The 20,080-nt window shown below is 34.9% G+C and overlaps 2 protein-coding genes across 2 annotated transcripts in view; both read left to right on the top strand.

The window, feature by feature from the left end:
* The window catches only part of Sap-r (prosaposin), a 29,005-nt gene extending 26,827 nt beyond the window's left edge, over window positions 1-2,178 (top strand). Inside the window, exons 16-17 of the mRNA XM_071599527.1 lie at window positions 497-588; window positions 1,677-2,178. Of these exons, the coding sequence (XP_071455628.1) occupies window positions 497-588; window positions 1,677-1,733 (149 nt within the window). The 3' untranslated portion in view covers window positions 1,734-2,178. The remainder of the gene's footprint in view (window positions 1-496; window positions 589-1,676) is intronic.
* Window positions 2,179-5,267: 3,089 nt separating this feature from the next.
* LOC139701108 (uncharacterized) lies at window positions 5,268-16,682 on the top strand. Its single transcript, XM_071599684.1, has 5 exons — window positions 5,268-5,508; window positions 9,386-9,515; window positions 14,006-14,147; window positions 16,104-16,163; window positions 16,502-16,682. The coding sequence occupies exons 1-5, from the start codon at window positions 5,268-5,270 to the stop codon at window positions 16,646-16,648; spliced, it is 720 nt and encodes a 239-aa protein (XP_071455785.1). The 3' UTR covers window positions 16,649-16,682.
* Window positions 16,683-20,080: the final 3,398 nt, after the last annotated feature.

The raw sequence follows: 20,080 nt of genomic DNA, 5'->3' as shown, positions 1-20,080 counted from the left end.
CTCTCACATGGCCAAAATTGTTTCCATCTCCTTAAAGGGAGTAGAGGATAATGATACTGATGGCATTTCAGTAAATGATGTATGTATCACATTTTATTATTACATATTGCCTGCAACTGAAAGAGTATTGTTCCTAAACCAATAGTACTTGTACTCTAGAGAAAGTTTACAATTGATTTTGGTCCAGGATTTTGGCCGGGGTTAATCAGATGGGTAGCACATTTGCCATGCCAACTTAAATATGTTGTGGTCTGAGTCCTGCTGTCGACATAAGTATTCTATCAACTCGGGTGGTTTGGCCCCTGACCAGACAGGGGGTTTTCGGGATGATAGACCAAGTATCTGAACTGATTTAATCCTATTAATTTCTCAGAGCATTAAAGGCTATCATTTGTACAAACTCTAATTCTCCAGGGAAGAATCATAACAAAGTTTGGAAAGTTTAAAATACTCTCTAAAAAATGCACATTTCCTTCTTTTTTTTTGATGATTTCAGGTCCTGCCGCAGTTCATCTCCTTGGTGGAAAGAAATGCACTTGGGGTCCTTCTTATTGGTGCCAATCTGAGTTCCATGCAAATGCATGCAAGGTAAGCTGTTATGTATCTTTTTAGCTGATAAGACTATTACCTTTGTATGAAACTACAGAAAAACTAAAAAAAAGTGACCTTTTTATGAAATGTATTTTAAAAGTTATTAGTTAAGAAAATTATTATTATGAAAACAACCCTACTCAAACAAATGCCAGTCTTTAACCATGAAGTATGTTAGAAAGGGTAAAATTTTTCTGAAAAATTGTCTTTAATCAGTTCTTGTAAGATGATTGAAAATTATTTTTATTTTTTCAAGTTGGATTAATGTAAAAGTTATGAAAGCAAAAGGTTACTGTGAAGGTTTTTTAACTTTGAATATACCCGAACATGACACCAGCTGTAGTGTCATTATGTCTGTGTTGAAAGAAATTTGCAGGCAGGCAAATATCATACAATTATTATCTTAAGAGGATCGATCAAAATATCCTTTTGGGGAGCTAACCGCAGTCTTAGTAGATTATTTGAATTTGCACTCTTGCCAATACTGGTAGCTATTGTTTGAGGGAAACATAAACCGGTCTTCTCATGAAATATTTACATCATTTCAGCATTGATCTATCCAATGCCTAAAAACTCTGCTTGATGAAATGAAAATTATAAATTCTCATTTAATATTTTCTTGTAATTCCCTTTGTTTTTCAATTTTCATAATGTTGGATTATTAGTCTATGGCCATAAAAGAATTGTAACAAAGTGATACCTAGAATATTGATTTATTTTACTCAAATAAACGAAGCAAATATTTCTAAGGAATATATGCCAAAACAGATAGCTGTTCTCTCATGAAGAAATGTTTTTTCTGTGAGAACATAAAATTGAAGTTTAAAAAAGCAGGCCTGTTTTTTTATGGCTATTTTATCATTAACTGATAACTGTCATGAGCTATTTACTGGGAAGAAGTAAATTAGTCACTCATGTAAATTAAATGTGCAGTTCATTATATTTGATAGTATGAACTATATCTTTATTGTACTTTTGAGTTGCTGATTATCATACCATTAATACAGGTAGTTATTGTGATATAAACATAGAGAAAAATTTTAATTCAACATTTCTGTTAAATTAATCTTTTCCTATGTTTTAAGGCCATCAAGCATTGTCAAGACAAGGTCTGGAATGGAGAGAAACCACCATCGCAGTGAAGATAATTTTAAATGTTCAACTTTCTTGTATTCCATGTATTGAAGTGTTGAAAGCATTTCAATTTTAAGAGCCATGCTGTGCAATTCTTTTCTTGAATTGCAATGGCAAATGAAAGTGTCAATATGAACCCCTTCTATTTTTAACGTAGAAGCTGTTTAATAAATTTTCTTTAATCATTGAGTTCTTTGAATGTAATAAATGCATTATAATACAAATTCAATAGTTGTAATGGTGAATTTTGCTACGTTAGGAAAATAATTTTAGTGCATCTTTTGCAAGTGATGTTTGATTTAATTTAAACAGAAGGGATAGATTTGTAAAAAAAATTTCAAATGAAAAATAGTTTTTAAGCACCTCTGCATATAAATGAATAATTGTTTGTTTTTTTTCTAAGAGCAATTTTGTTTACTTTGTCATCAATAAAGAACTTGGTTTTTTCTAATACTTGTAGAGTTTTACTTTTATCATGGAGTTGCACATTTTGTTTTAAGATTTTGGAATCATATTATCTAGAGACGATGAGATTATAACCAAAGGTAACGGTAATTGAATGTTTTATATACATTCTTAGAAATCTTTTGAGTGTCAATTTCAGGAACTAAACTGGTGGCACCATGAAAACGAATTTAGTACAGAGGTCAACGTAATATGCGGATACCAAGGTTGTAATTGATGGGTTGTTTGACTCAATGTATTAAATTCTCATTGCATTTCTAAATGGAGAAGCATTTAATTCAGACCTGTCACATTTTATTGCCTCGAATATTTATGGAAGTACCACAAACAGATGTGTATTTCAGGAGAAATTTTAGAGAATATCGTGGAAGTGAATTTGCTAACTCTTTATTTAAAGCATTGGTATCATCATCATCTCCAATTATGATTTCAGGTAGGATTCCTGAGAAAGAAAAAGAGTATGTAGCCACAACCTCATGAAGATTTATGATGCTTTCTGCCAAAATTGTCCATATTACAATGCTTTTCCTATACCCCAACTATAAGCCTTTTGGACTTGAAAACTTATATAATTTCTATGAGCATTTCCTACTAAATGTAAATGTGTTATCATGGAGCAATGATTGTTCAGGATTTATTTAATTGTTATCTTAAGAGAAACTGACCAGATCTCGTAAATATTGTCATTCTCACTGATCCCCTCCTCAGAAAATGTCCTTGGGGTTTGCCAATTTATCACTTTGAAACGTCAGATCTGTTCATGATTGTTTTATTTTTAAGGAAACTCTAATCGAAGATCAAGATCAGTAAAAGGGTAAGTAATAAGGTGTTGCTGCTAAATTGTAACAAGCTGTGCTTGTGCAAAAAGAACATAGCATATGGCAATTGTTGATGTGAATTTCTGAGCTTGCAGAGGGACTGGTGGAACTAGATAAAGATTCCTGTATGACAGGGGGACTTAACAAAGGAGAGGTAAAGGCATTAAAAGCATAGCCAGCTTTTATGATAGGGATCTGGATCCTTAATTATTAATTCTCAGTATTTATCAAAATAGCCCGTTTTTAGCTCTACTGTTAGCATCTTTGAGGTTAAAATTTAATGTATATAGAATTTTTTCACACAAAAACTTGTCATAGTTTCAGTGTTGGAAGATTTGTCTTGAAATTTTGAAACAGCCTCTTCTGAGAATGAGTGAGAGCTCACCTTTTTATTTAAGCTGCAAGTGTGCTGATTAGTTTAGGTTTGTTTCAAAGAACAAAGGTACAGTTTTCCGTTATAATATTAATTTTTAATATGAGGTACAATAGTAATTCATTTCTACAAAAAGCTCAAATGTTTGAAATTAGAATGATGATGTAGCTTTAGTAGATTGCCTGTTAATAACAATAGCTCCATAAACGATAGTAATCATAAACTCGGGCTTGCTTGAGTCAAACTGTGGTGCTCAACGCTGGCGACTACTTTAAAAACCATGTGAACTCAATCCATCTTGAAAGGATTTCCATATCTCTAAATTTGGAGATGGTATTTGCCACAAACTAGGCATCTTGTGGTATTACGTAGGTCAAAATAGTGCGGCATTGTTCTGCGCATCATAAATGAGATAGGCTGTATTTCTCATCTAATCTATGAATGGGTATTTCATGCCTAACATTCAACTTACCACATGGATTTAATGATACACTTCAGTGTGGATGAACACAACTTACACTAAGTCTTATTCCAAGGTTTGTGCATATTTTTTGTGTACCCATACAATATATCATATCTCTCCAAACAATTTGAGTAATTATTGTACTTGAAAATGTGTTCAAGGAGGCAAACAGTTTACACAGAACTAATATTTCTTCAGACATTTTTATTGCTATATCAGCCAGAGTTAGCTGTAGGTACATTCCGTTACCAAGCCGAATGAGAATAAAAAGAGTTCCCTTAAGAGGAAGAAATGTTAACCATAGATTTGCATCTTCATAATGTGTATTATTGCCTTGCAAGATATTTATTATGACAATGGTGTCCTGGGCAATCTAGTTTCTCTGATTCAGCTGGAAAACAGTGGGTTTCCGACTAACTCTAGCTCACTTCTGCGTTGATACGAGGGCCTAGATCATCTGGGCAATGCGTTTGAGGAGTTCAATCATGGATTACTTCCCACTCATTTTTCCCATATACCATTGGGTGTACGGGCCAGTCAGTTTTATGTGTCTAGCCAGGGACCTGGGAGGGGGGGGGGGAATTCTTGACACCGCAATCGCGGGTAGCTGGCCAGTAGGTATAGGGCCCGAAGACATACCACCTGTATGGCACATACCACACGAGCTGACAAGAGTCCGTTGTAAGAAAAAACAGCTATCTCCAAGGGAATTCACGATATATTACGCCATTCGGCACTCACTGAATTTTTAATAATAGTTTTCATCTACTTGTACGCTAATGGATTTTCAATGTTGCATGAATTCCATTTAGTTACAAACAATGTAGATTCGAAACGACTCCAAATAAGACACACGAAAACCAAATCGAAGTTGGCGGTAAGGCATTCGAAAGTTGAGGCGACCTTAGAGACATCTTCCAGAATGTCGAACAACCCCATTCATTGAAGATGCATGACTGTGATTGGGGGATGAAATACATGGCAACGTTGTGAATTTGCCGCGTAAACTTTTGGACGGTTATGCATTTTTGTTGCTGTTGAGGTATATTTAAGGTAACTTAAGGTAGGTAGAGTTAATCTAAAATATATCACTCCTTTGTAAAGTTAAATATTTTCCGGTTGATGGCACAACAAATATGTGTTGTAAAACGGCTCCGTTTGAACGTAATATTTCGGTTATGTTGTTAAACAAAGTCATAGAATTCGCTTCCCTTTTCTTTTGAAATGAATATGAAAAGTATTTCATTTTTTTGCCCCTTATTTCAATACGTAGGCATGTTTGTGAACTATGACGTATTTATGAACTCGTCACTCAGTAGTGTGATATATAGGCGACGATTACTGCGGTTGCATACTTTTTATCGACATACATTTGAACGTTTATAAAAATTTACTTTCAGAAATGTCACGTCAGCCGACCCAAATGTCCAACAGAGTTCAACAAATATGCCATGACCTGGTAAATGAATTGCATGAAATTGAGAAGACGGCTCATAACGTTAGCTTGTCTGCAGCAAACAATGCCATTAATATTGATGCTCACAGTGATTGCTCAGATGAGGAGATGGAAACCTCTTATGAATCGGATCTATTAGCCACTTTGGATAAGGAATTGCACCAGGTCTGCGGGAGATTGGCATGCATCATTGATACTATTGGCCCAGGTAAATAATTTATAGTGTTTGGCATCCATTCATGCTCTGTCAATGCGTTAAATATATGCACATTTGGTTTAATAAATTGCCCTTTGCTTTCAAATAGTGCTGTTGGCAAATGCTTGGGTGCGATCTGGAAAGGTTGAGATGTGGCTTTACTATGATGGATAAAGTTAGAATTTGAAAACGATGTGTTTCTAACGCTTACCTATGATACGTGTGATTTTTATTATACAGTCGTCAAATGTTGGCATTCGCCCGCTAATAGTAAACGTTGCTCAAGCGCGATCAAAAAAGTTTGGAAGCTTATGTAGGGAGTTGCACCATCTTTGGTCACTCGAATTGGACATATTATTAAAAGTGAAAGCTGAAACTTGCTCAAAAATTCAGAATAATTTCTTTTGTCAAGTTCATTGGTCAACCTATATCCATTCCCTTCTTTAACAGGAATTTTAAATGCTACCTTGAATTCTCATAAGTTAACTATGCATTAGAAATTTTCCTGGTGTATATACATTTGTTTAGGACCGTCTCCTAGTAAAATTAGCAATTTCCAGGCCATTAATGTCATAATCTGAATACAAAGATCATCTTTTTAATTTGGAAGTAAATGTAAAGCAGTTTTAAATTCTGAGCATTTCTGATTTGCAATCCGTCAGGGAAAAAGTGGAGTAAAAGAAATCTCAATGTGCAGATGCACTTCGGAAGATTTCAATAGTTGCTTAAAGAGAAACTCAAATATGTGGGGAACAAAAATATAAAATGAAGAAGTTGGTTTAGCTCATTTATCGTTATCAGTGTTTGTATGTTGTATAAAGAAGATAAAAATCATGAAGGAGATTAAGAGAGGAGAGGGATGTGGAAAAGTAAAATGAGATGCTTTTAGTCATCCTTTCCAAAAAGCATGAACTCTAGTAGATCATGAGGTCTTTGATAATTTTATTTTTTTCAATTTCTAACTAGAAGAAGGCTCGCTGAAATGCAATTCATGCATTGCAATGCATTCATTTCTATTAAATGACAGTTGTCCATTAAATTTTCTTTTTCCTCTCCATTCATGTCTCATTTTAAAATCATTCCTATCATCATATTTACTGTTGAAAATTTCCCTCATGGAATAACCTGGAATTGTACGAGACACACTAAATGAATGTGTTTAACACTCTAATAAATAGAATAAAAATGAACTCTCTGAATAGTTTTCTCTTTCCTGTTGGATTTTTTATCATTTATCTATTTTTTTAATGTAATGGATTCAGTATCAATTGAGTATATGAAGCACTTCATCAGAAACTAAGCTGTAAAGTCAGAAGCCTTTTAACTTGTGTCCTCAAGAATGCCCTATAATAAATCCCATAGCTGGCAAAAATTATTCTTGGTTTACTGCCTAATGTACAATATGGCCAGATGGATACTGAGAGAGAATAATGACATTTATTTGTACAACCCTGTTGCCTTAGGGAAATTACTTTTTGATTCCAAAACAAGATTGACTCAACATGAAAAAGTTGGGTTTGGAGGTTGCAATGTGATAAGTATAACAGCATTCACGTGAGCCGATGGAGGGAAAGTTCTCAATCAGAGTGAATGAACGCCAAAGGTGCTTTATCATTGAGGACAAGAAGTCATTTTTTTTCTAATGCTTCATAGCATTAACCCCAATTTTGTGTGAAAAAGGTTTTTGAATTGACTTCCGAATCATTTAAAATTTTGAGATACCTGTAGGCACCCAAACTTTTACTTTAAAAACAAGTTGACTGAAATTTAATGGTCACCTCTAGGTTCTAGTTTTGTATGCTATTAAATCATATCCCAGTGTACCCATGTTCCTTCTCCCCATTCCTCTCCCTCTCTCTCCCCCCCCCCCTTTCTCCCACCCAATCCCAATGATGGGCCTATCACCCTGTCTTTGTATTCGGTCGCACAATGGTTGCACGCCTTCTAATATGTACTGAGCTTAACTTTTCAAAGAGTTATATATATATATATATATATATATATATATATATATATATATATATATATATATATATATATATATATATATATATATATATATATATATCACGGTTAAATTCACCTCTTCCATTTCAGACTCCACCATCACCTTTCTTGACACAGACATCTCACTTCAAAACAACAAATTCACTACTTCAGTACACATCAAAGCCACTAACCATCAGAAATACCTACACCACACAAGCTGTCATCCTCAACACACGAAACGCTCAATTCCTAACTCTCTCTCTATCCGCGGACACCGAATTTGCAACACCACAGCCACTCTCAACAAATACCTTGCCAATCTACACCTTGCACTCCTCAAACGCGGTTACCCAGAAAAGTTGCTACGAAATAAAATCCACCGTTCCACCCGACCACACACACCACACAATAACAAGCCCACATCTGACGCAGGACTCAACCTTTGCACCACCTATTACCCCGGATCACACAGACTGAAAACCCTCCTTAAAGAACTGTTTCCAATTTTACATGACAATGACGCGACCTCATCCTTACTACCCCAATGCCCATCTATCGCATACAGACGACCCGCCAATCTCAAAAACCTTCTGAGATCCACCAACCCTTTGGCGCCCCCCCGTGACAAATTTCCCAATATTTCCCCAACTTGCAACCGCCCCCGATGTAAAACCTGTCCTCTTATTATGCCTACTCCCCTCTCCCTACATCCCCTCATAGCCCCCCCACCTCGTTCCCACGCTAATTGCCTCTCAAAAAATATTATTTATCTTTTATCATGCAAACATTGCACTTCCTTCTACATAGGTGAATGCATTACCCCCTTATCCATCCGAATGAATAATCACCGGTACTCCTGTAATTCTGCCTCACTCTCTTCTCTTCCTATCCCTTCACACGCCAATTCCCACAACCTTTCATTCGACCAGTGTTTTTCCCTCAGCATCCTAGAATCCCTACCTGATTCAGCTACCAACATAGAGGTGAGAACTCGTGAATCCGCCTACATACTATCCTTCCGTTCCTTCAAAATTCCCACCCTTAACCGCCATATTTAATTTCCCTCCCAGCATTCCCTCCACACCTCCCCTCCACGCCCATAACTCTTTCCCCTCTCCTGATCCATAGCATATTTTCAGTCTCTCTTGAAGAAGGCCCCTAAGAGGGCCGAAAGCTCGAACAATTTACTGTGTAAGTGTTCTTTTATATGTGTCTATTCTTTTCTATTTGTGTTATGTTGTGTCAGCCCATTATTGTGCCGCTCGTATGAGTTTTTCCGGACAATCGTTATATATATATATATATATATATATATATATATATATATATATATATATATATATATATATATATATATATATATATACATTTATACATATATATATGTATATATATATATATATATATATGTGTATATATATATATATACATTTATACATATATATATGTATATATGCATATATATATATGTATATATGCATATATATATATGTATATATATATGTATATATATATGTATATATATATATATGTGTATATATATATGTTGATGCAGCGTTGGACTGCTGACTGGAGGGTCCTGGGTTCGATTCCCAGGCAAGGCACTCTGGGCACCTGCAGCTCCACCCAAACTTAAGTAATTTTTCGGGTACCAGGTCTTCCTGGGAAACCATAACCGGCACAGGGATAGGAACTGGCCCCCTTACCCTGATGTGTGAATTTCACACGCCGTATAGGGCTTAGTACTGGGTGATCTCTACCATCATCTACTAAAAACCGACCTTCGGGTTGATTACTGTGTTTATGGTTTATATATGTATATAGTATACATACACATATATATATGTGTGTCATGATTAATGTTTTCATGTAGACAGGTCTTATCTTGTACCCTTTTTAGTTTTTCCCAGGTCTAAAGATCATGCAATTCAAAGCTACTTCCTGAAATTAACAGAAGAAATAGAAAGCATGAAGCTTATAAACGAGAAGAATGTCCAGCAGGAAAAGGGATTCCGGGACAGAATTAGATTGTAAGTGCCCACACATGGAATTATCCAAACATATTTTTGCCATATTATTTAACAGGAAAATTATAAGCAATTTATGTAATTCTATGGGAAATAGCATGAATTGAAAAGGTGTGCACTTCTAAGCTGCAAACAAGTGAAATAAACACTGGTAATTGTAATTTAAATACTTATGTACTTACTCAAACTTACAAATACTTACTTACTTACTTACTCAAAACTTAATCATTTTAATTAATATCAGAATACTTACCTTAATTATTTGATTCTTTTTTTGGTTTTTCCCCATTTTGATTTGATTTTATGAGCTTCCAATTAGACAGGGGAGATTACAATTGGATTCAGTTTTAATTATTGCCAGTGAATTTATGTTTCGATTTCATTCTAGTCCCTTGGGAGACAATTCAGACGGAGAAATTTCCAATATAAACTCTCACTTGAAATACTGACTGCTATGCATAACTTTGAATTAGGAGATCTAGGTTTGAATCCTGGTGGTATTGCCATGTGCTATTTTTGTGGTGAAATTCTATCGTTTTTTGTATTAACTTTTGTCACTTTAAAGGACTCCTTACAGTTTTCTGTTAAAGTTGCTCTGGGAATTCTACATTACCATTATATTGGCACCATCATATAATTATTTACGTAAATAATTCTTGGCAAATATTGCTTTAAGTGCATAGAAGCGATTCAAAGTCATGTGTTCTGTTACAGTATCATGCATGAAATGTCATAACCTAACCTTGTAATGTTGAGGAGAATTTTTTAAATAAACCTGCTACAGCTATTTCACTGTATGAATTAATTTTCTGGTGTTATTAGCGTTGAACTACCGGGTGCCTTCCGAAAGTAATGCAATTGAATTTCCCATGCCGCTCCTATTGGTCAGAGTGGGATCAAAACACTAGGAATAGGTGACGGAGGGGACGCTAAGCTTTGCCACCAAACCGGTCTCAGTGCTCTCCAAGCTGTGGAAGTGGCAGGGCATCAGTTATTATAAATCATGTCGCTAAAAAAATGGAATCGACCATCGAGCACCATTATGTGATAACAAAATTTTGTGCTAAACTGAAAAAATCTCTTGAGGAGACAAACAAAAGGATTCGTGAGGCTTACGGGGACTCTGCTCTGTCCTACTCACAAGTTTCAAGATGTTTAAAGGCCTTTAAGGAGGGCCAGGAAGAGGTTCACGATGAACAATGCTCAGGGCGGCCGTCAACCAGCAGAACCAACAATGTGGCTCGTGTTCGACAATTGTTGGACCGTCGATTGAGTATCAAGATGGTTGCCAATGAACTGAACTTGCCCTCTACTTTTATGTTTTGCATTGTTACTGAAGATTTAGGGATAAGAAAGGTGTGCGCCAAGCTCGTGCCCAAGGTATTTGCCACAACGCACGACGAGTCCGCGAGTTCCTTCACAAATATCAGGTGCCAATGCCACTGCACCCTCCTTATAGTCCTGACGTCACCCCAGCAGACTTCTTTTTGTTCCCTCTGATTAAGGCAGCCCTGAAAGGAACTCGTTTTTTGTCAATAGAAGAGATCCAATCAGCCGTGATGAAGACCTTGCGAGAGGTCCCCGAAGATGCCTTCCAGGGCGCGTTCTGGTAATGGCAGAGTCGCTGGAAAAAATGTGTCGAGTCCCAAGGACAGTACTTTGAAGAATGATAAGTATTTGTGCAAATCTGTTCAATAAATTACTTTTTAAAAAATAATTGCATTACTTTCGGAACAGACCCTGTATGAACTTATTATTTGTTTATAATTCATTTTGATCAAATAAAAAATATAATCCTTTTGCAGCAAAAGCAACTGACTATATAGTCTGTTTTATTTCTGTAGCGCTTGAAAGGAAGAGCCAGCTTAGGTCGACATCATCCAAAATTTCTTCTACTTCAACTTGAGTAGAATGAAGTTGACCATGTCCATTTTAAATGAGCAGATAAATAAGGGGGAAAAGAGGTGAGGTGGAAGGCAATTGAGTTGGGAAAAGGAAAGACAAGATAGTGCACAAAGAGCACCACTTAGGTACCCATTGAAGATGAAATTGCTGGAAATGGACCGCAGGTAAGGACCTTAGATTCTGGATGAAGTGGGTCTTCTTTGAAATGATGTTAGTGTAGCTCTGTGCCTTATGATGGTTGAAGATTCTTGTTGTTGTTCATATTTGATTATTATATTCAGGTTACTGCTAGGCTTGCCTTTGTTTACCCTTGTCAGCATTGCTAAATGGGTAGGCTCCTAATGGTAGCATTTTAATTGTACCTAAATATTGGTGTATTGTGTCGGTTATAGGTTGGATGCTTTTAGGACCTTTGCACATTATGTAGTGGACTCTTAATTTGGGCAAGTGAAGTCTTTGTTCATGTTAGAGTATGTTTATTGAAATGAAATGAAATTGACTTTTTAATTTCACACACTTTATTTAAAAACATGGCCCAGGTTTTTACGTTGAACGCCGTCATCAGGTGACCTGATGATATCATTCAATTTTGAAACCTGGGTCCCGTTTAAAATAAAGTGCGTGGAATTGCAAAGTCAAAAATTTCATTTCAATATGTCATGCAAATTCCGTTAAGTTACACCGGTGACAACAAATTTTAGAGTATTATATCTTTATCTTATCTTTGGTATCTTTGGAATTTAGAGTATTATGTTTATAGTGGTTTATCGTTGATATGTTGTTGATGGCATTGATATTGTTTGATGTAAGTTTCCCATTGATAACAGTGAATTTTCTTTAAAAATAATGAGTGATGTGTTTTTCAAGTATTTGGGTGACGTTATAGGGAGGGGGGAAGAGGACTATGTGATTGAATCAGAATGGATGAGAAGCAACATAGAAGGGAAAGGTGGGTGTGGGAGAAAATGGAAATGGTGTGCAAAAAAGAATAGAAGTTACCTCCATTTTGATGCCGACTACCATCAGGAAAAGAATTTTTTTCTGATTGCTCTTTCATCTTAAAGAAGGTCCATTACATCCAGAATCTACAGTGTTTCCATACTGGCTAATTCCGGCAATTGTATTTTCATCAATTTATAAATAGCTACTTGTGCAATAAATTTCCCTCCTCACTCCCCTTCCCACACACACCCCCCCCCTCTCTCTCTCTCTCCTGTCCCCATTAAACTTCTGTTCATTTGAAATGGCCATGGTGGACTTCATTTAAGCCATATTTACAGACTGGCAATTCTCCTGAGGTCAGAAAACACCTGCTATCCCATAAAGATCGGCTAATGCCCAATGAAGTTTTTCCTCCGTTTACTCCAGGGTTTAAAACCCCCTGCATTTAAGTTTAAATCTGCGGATGACTTCATCAAAGTAACTGTCGTGGCATTATCCACATTTCTTTGAAATTTTGGAAATATGTACTGTTTTTGGTGAATTTGTAAATAGCCTAGTTAAAAGAGGGCAAAGCTTGATAAAACAGGAGAGGAGCCACTGCTCTGGCTTAATCACCTGGAGTTGGTGTATTACATTTTTGCTTGCTCTAGACTAAACTGTTGATGACTGGTGATTTTACACCTCTCCTTGCTCTATTTTCACTACAGTGACTCGGCTTTATCATGTTTGTTGGATGATGACTGACAGTTCTGCGATCAACAAAAGTAAAAATGCTCTTGTTTTTCTACAAGAAGTTTATTGCATAGTTGTGATAGATCATATGCCCATGCCTAATATATCAGTGTTGCTGTAAAAATTTGTTTGCGATAAACTATATGTTAAAAAGCAAATGTTTGTATCATACTTTTACTTTTATTTATGCACTTTTGCAAATTACCAGCCTCAATTTTTGAATTTTACATATATACATATGTAAGTAGGTATCCACTAAACTTGAAAATCAAATTAAATTTTAAATTGCTTTTGCTTTTTTCAATGCTCCATTAAGCAGGATGTAAAGACTTAAAATATTATATGCTCTTTATTTAGTTCAATAGTTTCAGCCTCAACTTTGTGGAAGTTCATTTTAATAAATGAAAAAGAAACACTTTGTTTCAATCCACCACTTTACACCACCATAATCCACCACTTTAAAGTGGTGGATTGAAACAAAGTGTTTCTTTTTCATTTATGCTCTTTATTTCTTTATTGTTGTGCAGAATTCCGATGATGCTTTAAAAATTAATAATTAGTTTAATCATTTTTTTTACTTTAAGAAGACCTTTCAATAGTGATGTGGCCATGTAACAGTCAAGAAAACATTATTGTTCTATAGTTGATATTCTTATTCAATGGTGCGCATTTACCAATTCTGTAAAACTGGCAATCCTCAGAATTTCAAGGAAAAATATTTTTTTGGGTAGGTATGTGTACTATTTTCCAGCTAAATGTTTGGGTCGCTCATTTTCTTTCACAACAGATCATTGCCTTTGCTTTCTTTTCAATTTACATGCCTCTTGGCCTACCATAACCTGTTCCGTATTATAGGTCTCATTTATAAATTAAAAATCATATATCATAATACTTGAGTGATTTGTGCTTTTCAGACTTCAGTTACAAAAGAATTCACTAGAAAAAGCTGTAATTGGTGCACAAAAGAGATTAGCTACTGATGAAGAGGAGAGCAATAGAGCTGCAAAACTACTTGAAAGAGTCCATGAAGAATTTAGTGCTACACGAAAGGACCTGGTATGTTAATAAACCGATAAATTAGACTATTGGTGATGGTTTTTTGTGTTAACATATTTGAGGGGGTAAAGCATTGGACTACTGATCAGAGGGCCTGGGTTCAATACTCAGGCATGGGCACCCTCAGCTGCACCCAAGCTGTATGATTTTTCAGCTACCTGGGAAATGTTAGGTGGCCCAGGGAAAGGAACTAGCTCAATTACCGTGATGTGTGAATTTCACATGCCTTTGGGCTAAGCATTGGGTGAGCTCTGCCCTTAATTATGACATTTGGGTTGATAACTGTTTGTCTTATCCAAAGGACAAACTGTAAGGCTATGAGGCTATAAAATCCAGAATATTTTCGTTTATTTGCTCAACTTCTAAGCATGTAATGTCATTTAAATACAGTGCAATAATCCTCGAAGCAAAAATCTCTTGTCTGGAAGTCTCATGGGTTGATTTTCTCTTATTTAATATTCATTTTTAAAAATGTCTTGCATTTAGATTTCCACCAATTACCATGCTTCTCTGACAGGGTGGTAAATGTTTTCTGGGTTTGAACTTGGTCCAATTTACCAAAATTTTTAATTGATTTAGTCATTTGTAAGTCAATACCAACATACTTGTTGAATTTAGAAAGCATAGGTGACCTGGAAGTTCATCAGTAAGTGAGCTATGCTGGATACATCTTAATAATAATAATAATGATATTTTTATTTTACACTGACGATACATATCATTTAGGCATTGTAGTCATCGGACAGAAAGAAAAATACATATTACAGGTACATTTAAAAACTATGAGCATGCATAAAAAGAACGTATGGAGTTGTACGTGTACATGAGTTGTTCAATAAAACCATAGGTAAAAATTGAAAAAAATCAAATTATTTTGGGTAATTTTTTTTAAACAATCTTCTTTTAGCTCAATACAGTTTTCCCAGCATTTCTCCAACTTTTTAAGCCATCTAAAAAGTAGGATTTTGGAAGGTTCTCAAAATAAGCATTTGTGTCGGTGATGAGCTCTTTTGTTCAATGTGAATAGTTTTCCGCTGAGCCATATTTTCTGTTTTGGAAATAAAATAGTCATTGGGAGCCAAATCTGGGGAATATGGTGGGTGCTGAAACAATTCAGGTTGCTGCAGCAGTACTCAACTTACCCCCTCTCTGTTACTCCCCCTACCTTCCTCCCATTTTAGTTGGAAAGTTTTTCATGTATGTCAACTGATAATGATGCGCAGCATTGAAACCAGGGTCGTGTGAAGTATTAAATCTTTATGTGGAAGTGTCAAGTTTCTTTTTTCACCCTCATCATGAAAGAATTCCACAAAGTTAAGCCTGATACTTTTATGTATAGCAATCTGCTGAGTTCTACTATCATGGCGGCCTTTGGAAGGTCAAGAAATGTAAAACTTGGAATTATGGCTTTGTGTTCTTAAGAATAGCAAAAATTAAGTTCTATCTCAATTATTTTTTAGTAATAATTTAAAGTTTATGATAACCCCTCCTACTAGTCTTATTCTCTCTTCCACCATTGAAAAGCTACACATATACTATTAACTGATAGCATACTTTATCTTCAGCATAAGGCAGACACATGTTTTTGGTATCTTTTTAGACTGTCGGGATGTTAATTTAAACATATCCCGAGATTAAGAACATACAGGTATTACGCTATCCTAATTGAAATTAATGTTTAGAAATGAGTACCTAAGAACTCTTGTGGAGCAAAGATAATATTATCCTGTGAAATGACTATAATGTCTGTATGCCAAGAGCTTAATTTGACCGGGAGTAATATGACAACTGTTGAATTGGATAATTTATTTGGTGCCCCAGTGATGGGAGCTTAAATTACTTTCATTAATATTGTATTTTTATTGTAGCCTGGTAGCTTTTTTCAAACTATTCCTCCAAAATGTTCATAGTTATTCATATAAATTATATAAATAACATTTTATTATGTACTTTCAGCATTACGTCATATCACAACTCTTTCCAGAGAATGGGGAACAGATGAAAAGTCTTTTAGCGGTATGTATATCATGTTATTTTATGATCCTCTATTTCAAAGTGTATGTGATTTTTTTGCAATAGATTTTACCATATTTATTGTCATGTAAGGTGGGGCATAGAAATATATGATATAATTGTATGATTTCCTGGCACCATAAAAAATTTACCATGACCAGTAGACTAGTTTTAATGGTAATGAGATGAACTGAAATAGATCAGATCATTTTATAATTTTCATGATCTTTATTTAAGCCGGACAGCTTTTAGATCTCAATCTGTGATCTAATTTGGAATACTTTTTGTGTTAGAATATCATGCTTTCATTGATTATTGTAAATATTTTCTTTTGATTACAGGCCTTAACTGCAGCTCATGATTCAAAAGATCCACAGAATTGGATAGACATATCGCCTTACCTGACCTCACATGTGGAACTTCTCTTGAGAGACATGATCATTGAATTAAATCCTACAGATAGTAGAATGGCACGGTTCACTATTTGATATTTCTTTTTTAATGCCGCATTTGTTAGTTATTAATGGGGTTCATAATGTTTTCATATTTGTATAGTGTAAATATTGCATATATTTTACATTTTTATTAAATTATAATGTTAACTATTTATTGTTTATGGCCGGAAACCTGCTCAACTTATATAGTGCACTAAAATTAGATAGAGTTAGCAATACCTATTTATTTGGTTATGAATTCACTAGTCTCCCCTTCTCAATTCAGTTTCTCCCCCCTCACACCCTGCTTTTTAAATATTGGAGTCAATGCATCTCAGTTGTGAGTGATGAATTCACTGGATATTTTGTGTTAGCCTTCATTGCTGATGGGTGACCTTCTTGCTTAGGTCCTGCACATCCTGTATTGATTGCTTTGCCTATGACATGAACTCATACATATTATTGAAACATTTTCATTTAATTAGGGGATTTTTGATTTATTTCTTGGTCAATCCTATGTAATTTAAGCAATGCAATAACATACAATAATTGATCAAAGCACTTTTCCACTTGATAAATTTTTTTTTTATTTTACTACCAGGTTTCGATGTATTACATCATCATCAGGTGAAATGTAATCAGATCATCATCATCATCAGATGATGATGTAATACATCGAAACCCGGTAGTAAAATTAAAAAAAATTTATCAAGTGGAAAAGTGCTTCGATCAGATATTCATTATGTTCGACTTCCACCACATCATGCCTGAAGTTATTCAATTTGGTCAGATCCCTTTTTCATTATTCATAGGTAATTTTCCTTTACACTTTGCCTGGAAAACTATAAACTAGTGAATCCTAAATTATGACAAGAAAGCCCACCTTCACATGTTTACACTTAAAACTTGACCAGTTTTAGAGTTCTCCCACTATATTGTCACTCATATTTGTTAAATTTCAATTGAAAGTAATGAGTTCAAAATGTAGACCACACAAGTTGTTTAGAAAAATTATTTTTTTCCTGTGATTTAAGAAAATACACCGAAGGTACAAAAATGTATGGCCATTAATTGAGTGGTAGTAGCGAGATTTTTAAGAAGTCAAAATGTATACACTCAATGGTATCAGGCTTGACTGTGTGGAAATTTATTTTCAAATGGAGGAAGAATACTATGTATTATATTCCACAAAACCTTTTTATTGCATTGCAATTGTGTCAAATAAACTCCACACTCCTGAATTTGTGGTTCTAGAAATACATGAGTTTCGAGCCAAAATTCAAGTGAAAATTAATGAAAAACTTTCCAAAAAAGGCCTCACACCTACGAAGTGCATCCTGATTTCATTCGATTTATCCAACCTTTTGACCGGTTTTCCAGTATTGGAAGCATATCTAATAGCACATAGCTAATAAGGCCATAAGATCAGCAGGACTGGAAACTACATATGTGGGTGATTTTGAGAAGCTCTCAAGAGTATGAGTTGAAGAAAACTATTTTCAATTTAAGAGAGATATTTAAGGCAAAGGGAAGGCCTAGTGATGTGATGCCCTCTTTCACCGCATCTTGTGGACTTATTCATGGATTGTTCTGAGAAGAAAATGTTCCTTAATTACCCCTTGTTGGCAGATAATGTTCATTGTTGGTTTAGTTTTGTTGATCTAGATACAGTGTCGACCAGGGCTGAGAGGAAGTTGGATGTTTTTTTGAAATGTTTGAATAAATAATGCAACGGCATTAATTTCACATATGAAAAAGAAAAGGGGGGCAGACTCAATTTCCTGTGCATAACAGTTGAAAAAACGGAACATAGGTTTGACTTTTACTTAATACTTGACTTATAGGTTTGCTGTTTTTCAGAAATAGACACACACCAACCTTTCTCTTCCCTCCAACTCACATCATCATTTACAGGGGTAATCCCTACAGTACCCGACCGAACAAAGAAAACAGTAAAATTTTGGAAAATAATGTATTTATTTTTTAACATAGTCTCCTTTCAGCTCTATACACTTTTCCCAGCAATGTTCAATAAGTTCGAGACCCTTTTTATAATAAGAACTGTCTTGCTCATCAAAATAGCCATTAACTGCTGACATCATGTCTTCACGGTTGGAAAATCCTTGACCAACGTGCCATTTTTTCAAGTTTGCAAACAGAAAATAATCCAAGGGTGCTAAATCTGGGGAATAGGGTGTATGACATAGCAATTAAACTTTAATTCATGAATTTTGGCCACTGCAACAATGTATTTGTGAGCTGGTGCATCATCTTGATGAAGCAACACTTTCTTCATAGCCAAATGCGGCCGCTTGAGTCCACTGGTACTCAACCCTAAGTAGTTTGATAGTGTCATTCAATGCATATTTCATTCCTTTCCGCAAAGTATTTAGTTTGCAGATCTGCTTATACATGTGGAAACAAAATTATGCATAAAAAGTTAAAATAAGAATAATCGCATGGGGTCAAAAGAGAGAAAGTCTTCATAAAGTATCGAATTTAAACTTGAAGTTGTGAACTATGCTTCAGAACATGGAAACAGGTTAGCTGAACAGCAGCCTTTGAAGATGATATGAGAATGGAGGAAGCAGAAAGTTGATGTAGTGAATGCAGAAGATAAGAGTAAAGAAAACTTTACATCCATGTGCTCCGAAATGGCCAAAGCCCAAGGAACATGTCAAGAAATTTATAGAATGCAGGGAGTACTGTTACAATAAAAATTATTTTAATTGAAGTGAGAAAATTAATGATCGATGTTTATTGTCAATTTTTTTGGGACAACATTATGGTGTGAAAGATTTACAAAGAGAAGTGGTATCTGTATGCATACCAGAACTACAACAATAGCCCAAAAACTGACCCATGAATACGAAAGAAAGGTTATAAAAATACCATGCTGCATATAACTGCTTGCATGACTTAAGAGAGAAAAGAAATGGTGCATAAAAAGTTAAAACTGGAATCACCATGAGGATGAATTTTTCAGATTCCACAATGAATGTTTAAATAGAGGCTAATTTTACAATGTAACAATCAGTGATAAAAGTATTACATTTGTTTCCTACAAACTCACTGTCAAATTTACAAATTTTTTTTCATTTTTATGGAAGAGTGATTATTTTCAAATGAAGAACTTCAAAATATATCTAATATTTTTGTATTTGATACATTTTAAAGCAATCAGGTTTATGTTTTCTCGCTCTTAAAATGTTATGAAGTTATTATTTACAGTATTCAAAGTATTTGGTAATCACTGTCGTTGTTGTCTTCAGTCCAGAAAAATTGCACCCCTCATTATGATAATAGAAAGTGACAAACAAAAATGTATGTAAAAATAAGTTAACTGAGACTAGATTATCCTATTGCCACAAACACTACCAATTACTCCTTAGAGGAAAAACAAGCTTTTTTGATTTGTTTTAGTTTTAAATTGTATTTTTATAAATGATATGCCACAAGGTATTTTACATATTATTTAATTGAAAT

Source organism: Hetaerina americana, unplaced genomic scaffold (assembly GCF_022747635.1).
Source record: "Hetaerina americana unplaced genomic scaffold, ioHetAmer1.1.p SCAF_11, whole genome shotgun sequence".
Taxonomy (NCBI): Eukaryota; Metazoa; Arthropoda; class Insecta; order Odonata; family Calopterygidae; genus Hetaerina; species Hetaerina americana.
The sequence above is the reverse complement of the archived record's forward strand: the minus strand, read 5'-3'. Positions and strand labels throughout refer to the sequence as shown.

Coding starts and splice junctions, on each gene's coding strand:
- LOC139701108 (XM_071599684.1), top strand. CDS start 5,268: ATGTCCAACAGAGTTCAACAAATATGCCATGACCTGGTAAATGAATTG. Junction 5,509..9,385: donor CATTGATACTATTGGCCCAG/GTAAATAATTTA, acceptor TACCCTTTTTAG/TTTTTCCCAGGTCTAAAGAT. Junction 14,148..16,103: donor GTGCTACACGAAAGGACCTG/GTATGTTAATAA, acceptor ATGTACTTTCAG/CATTACGTCATATCACAACT.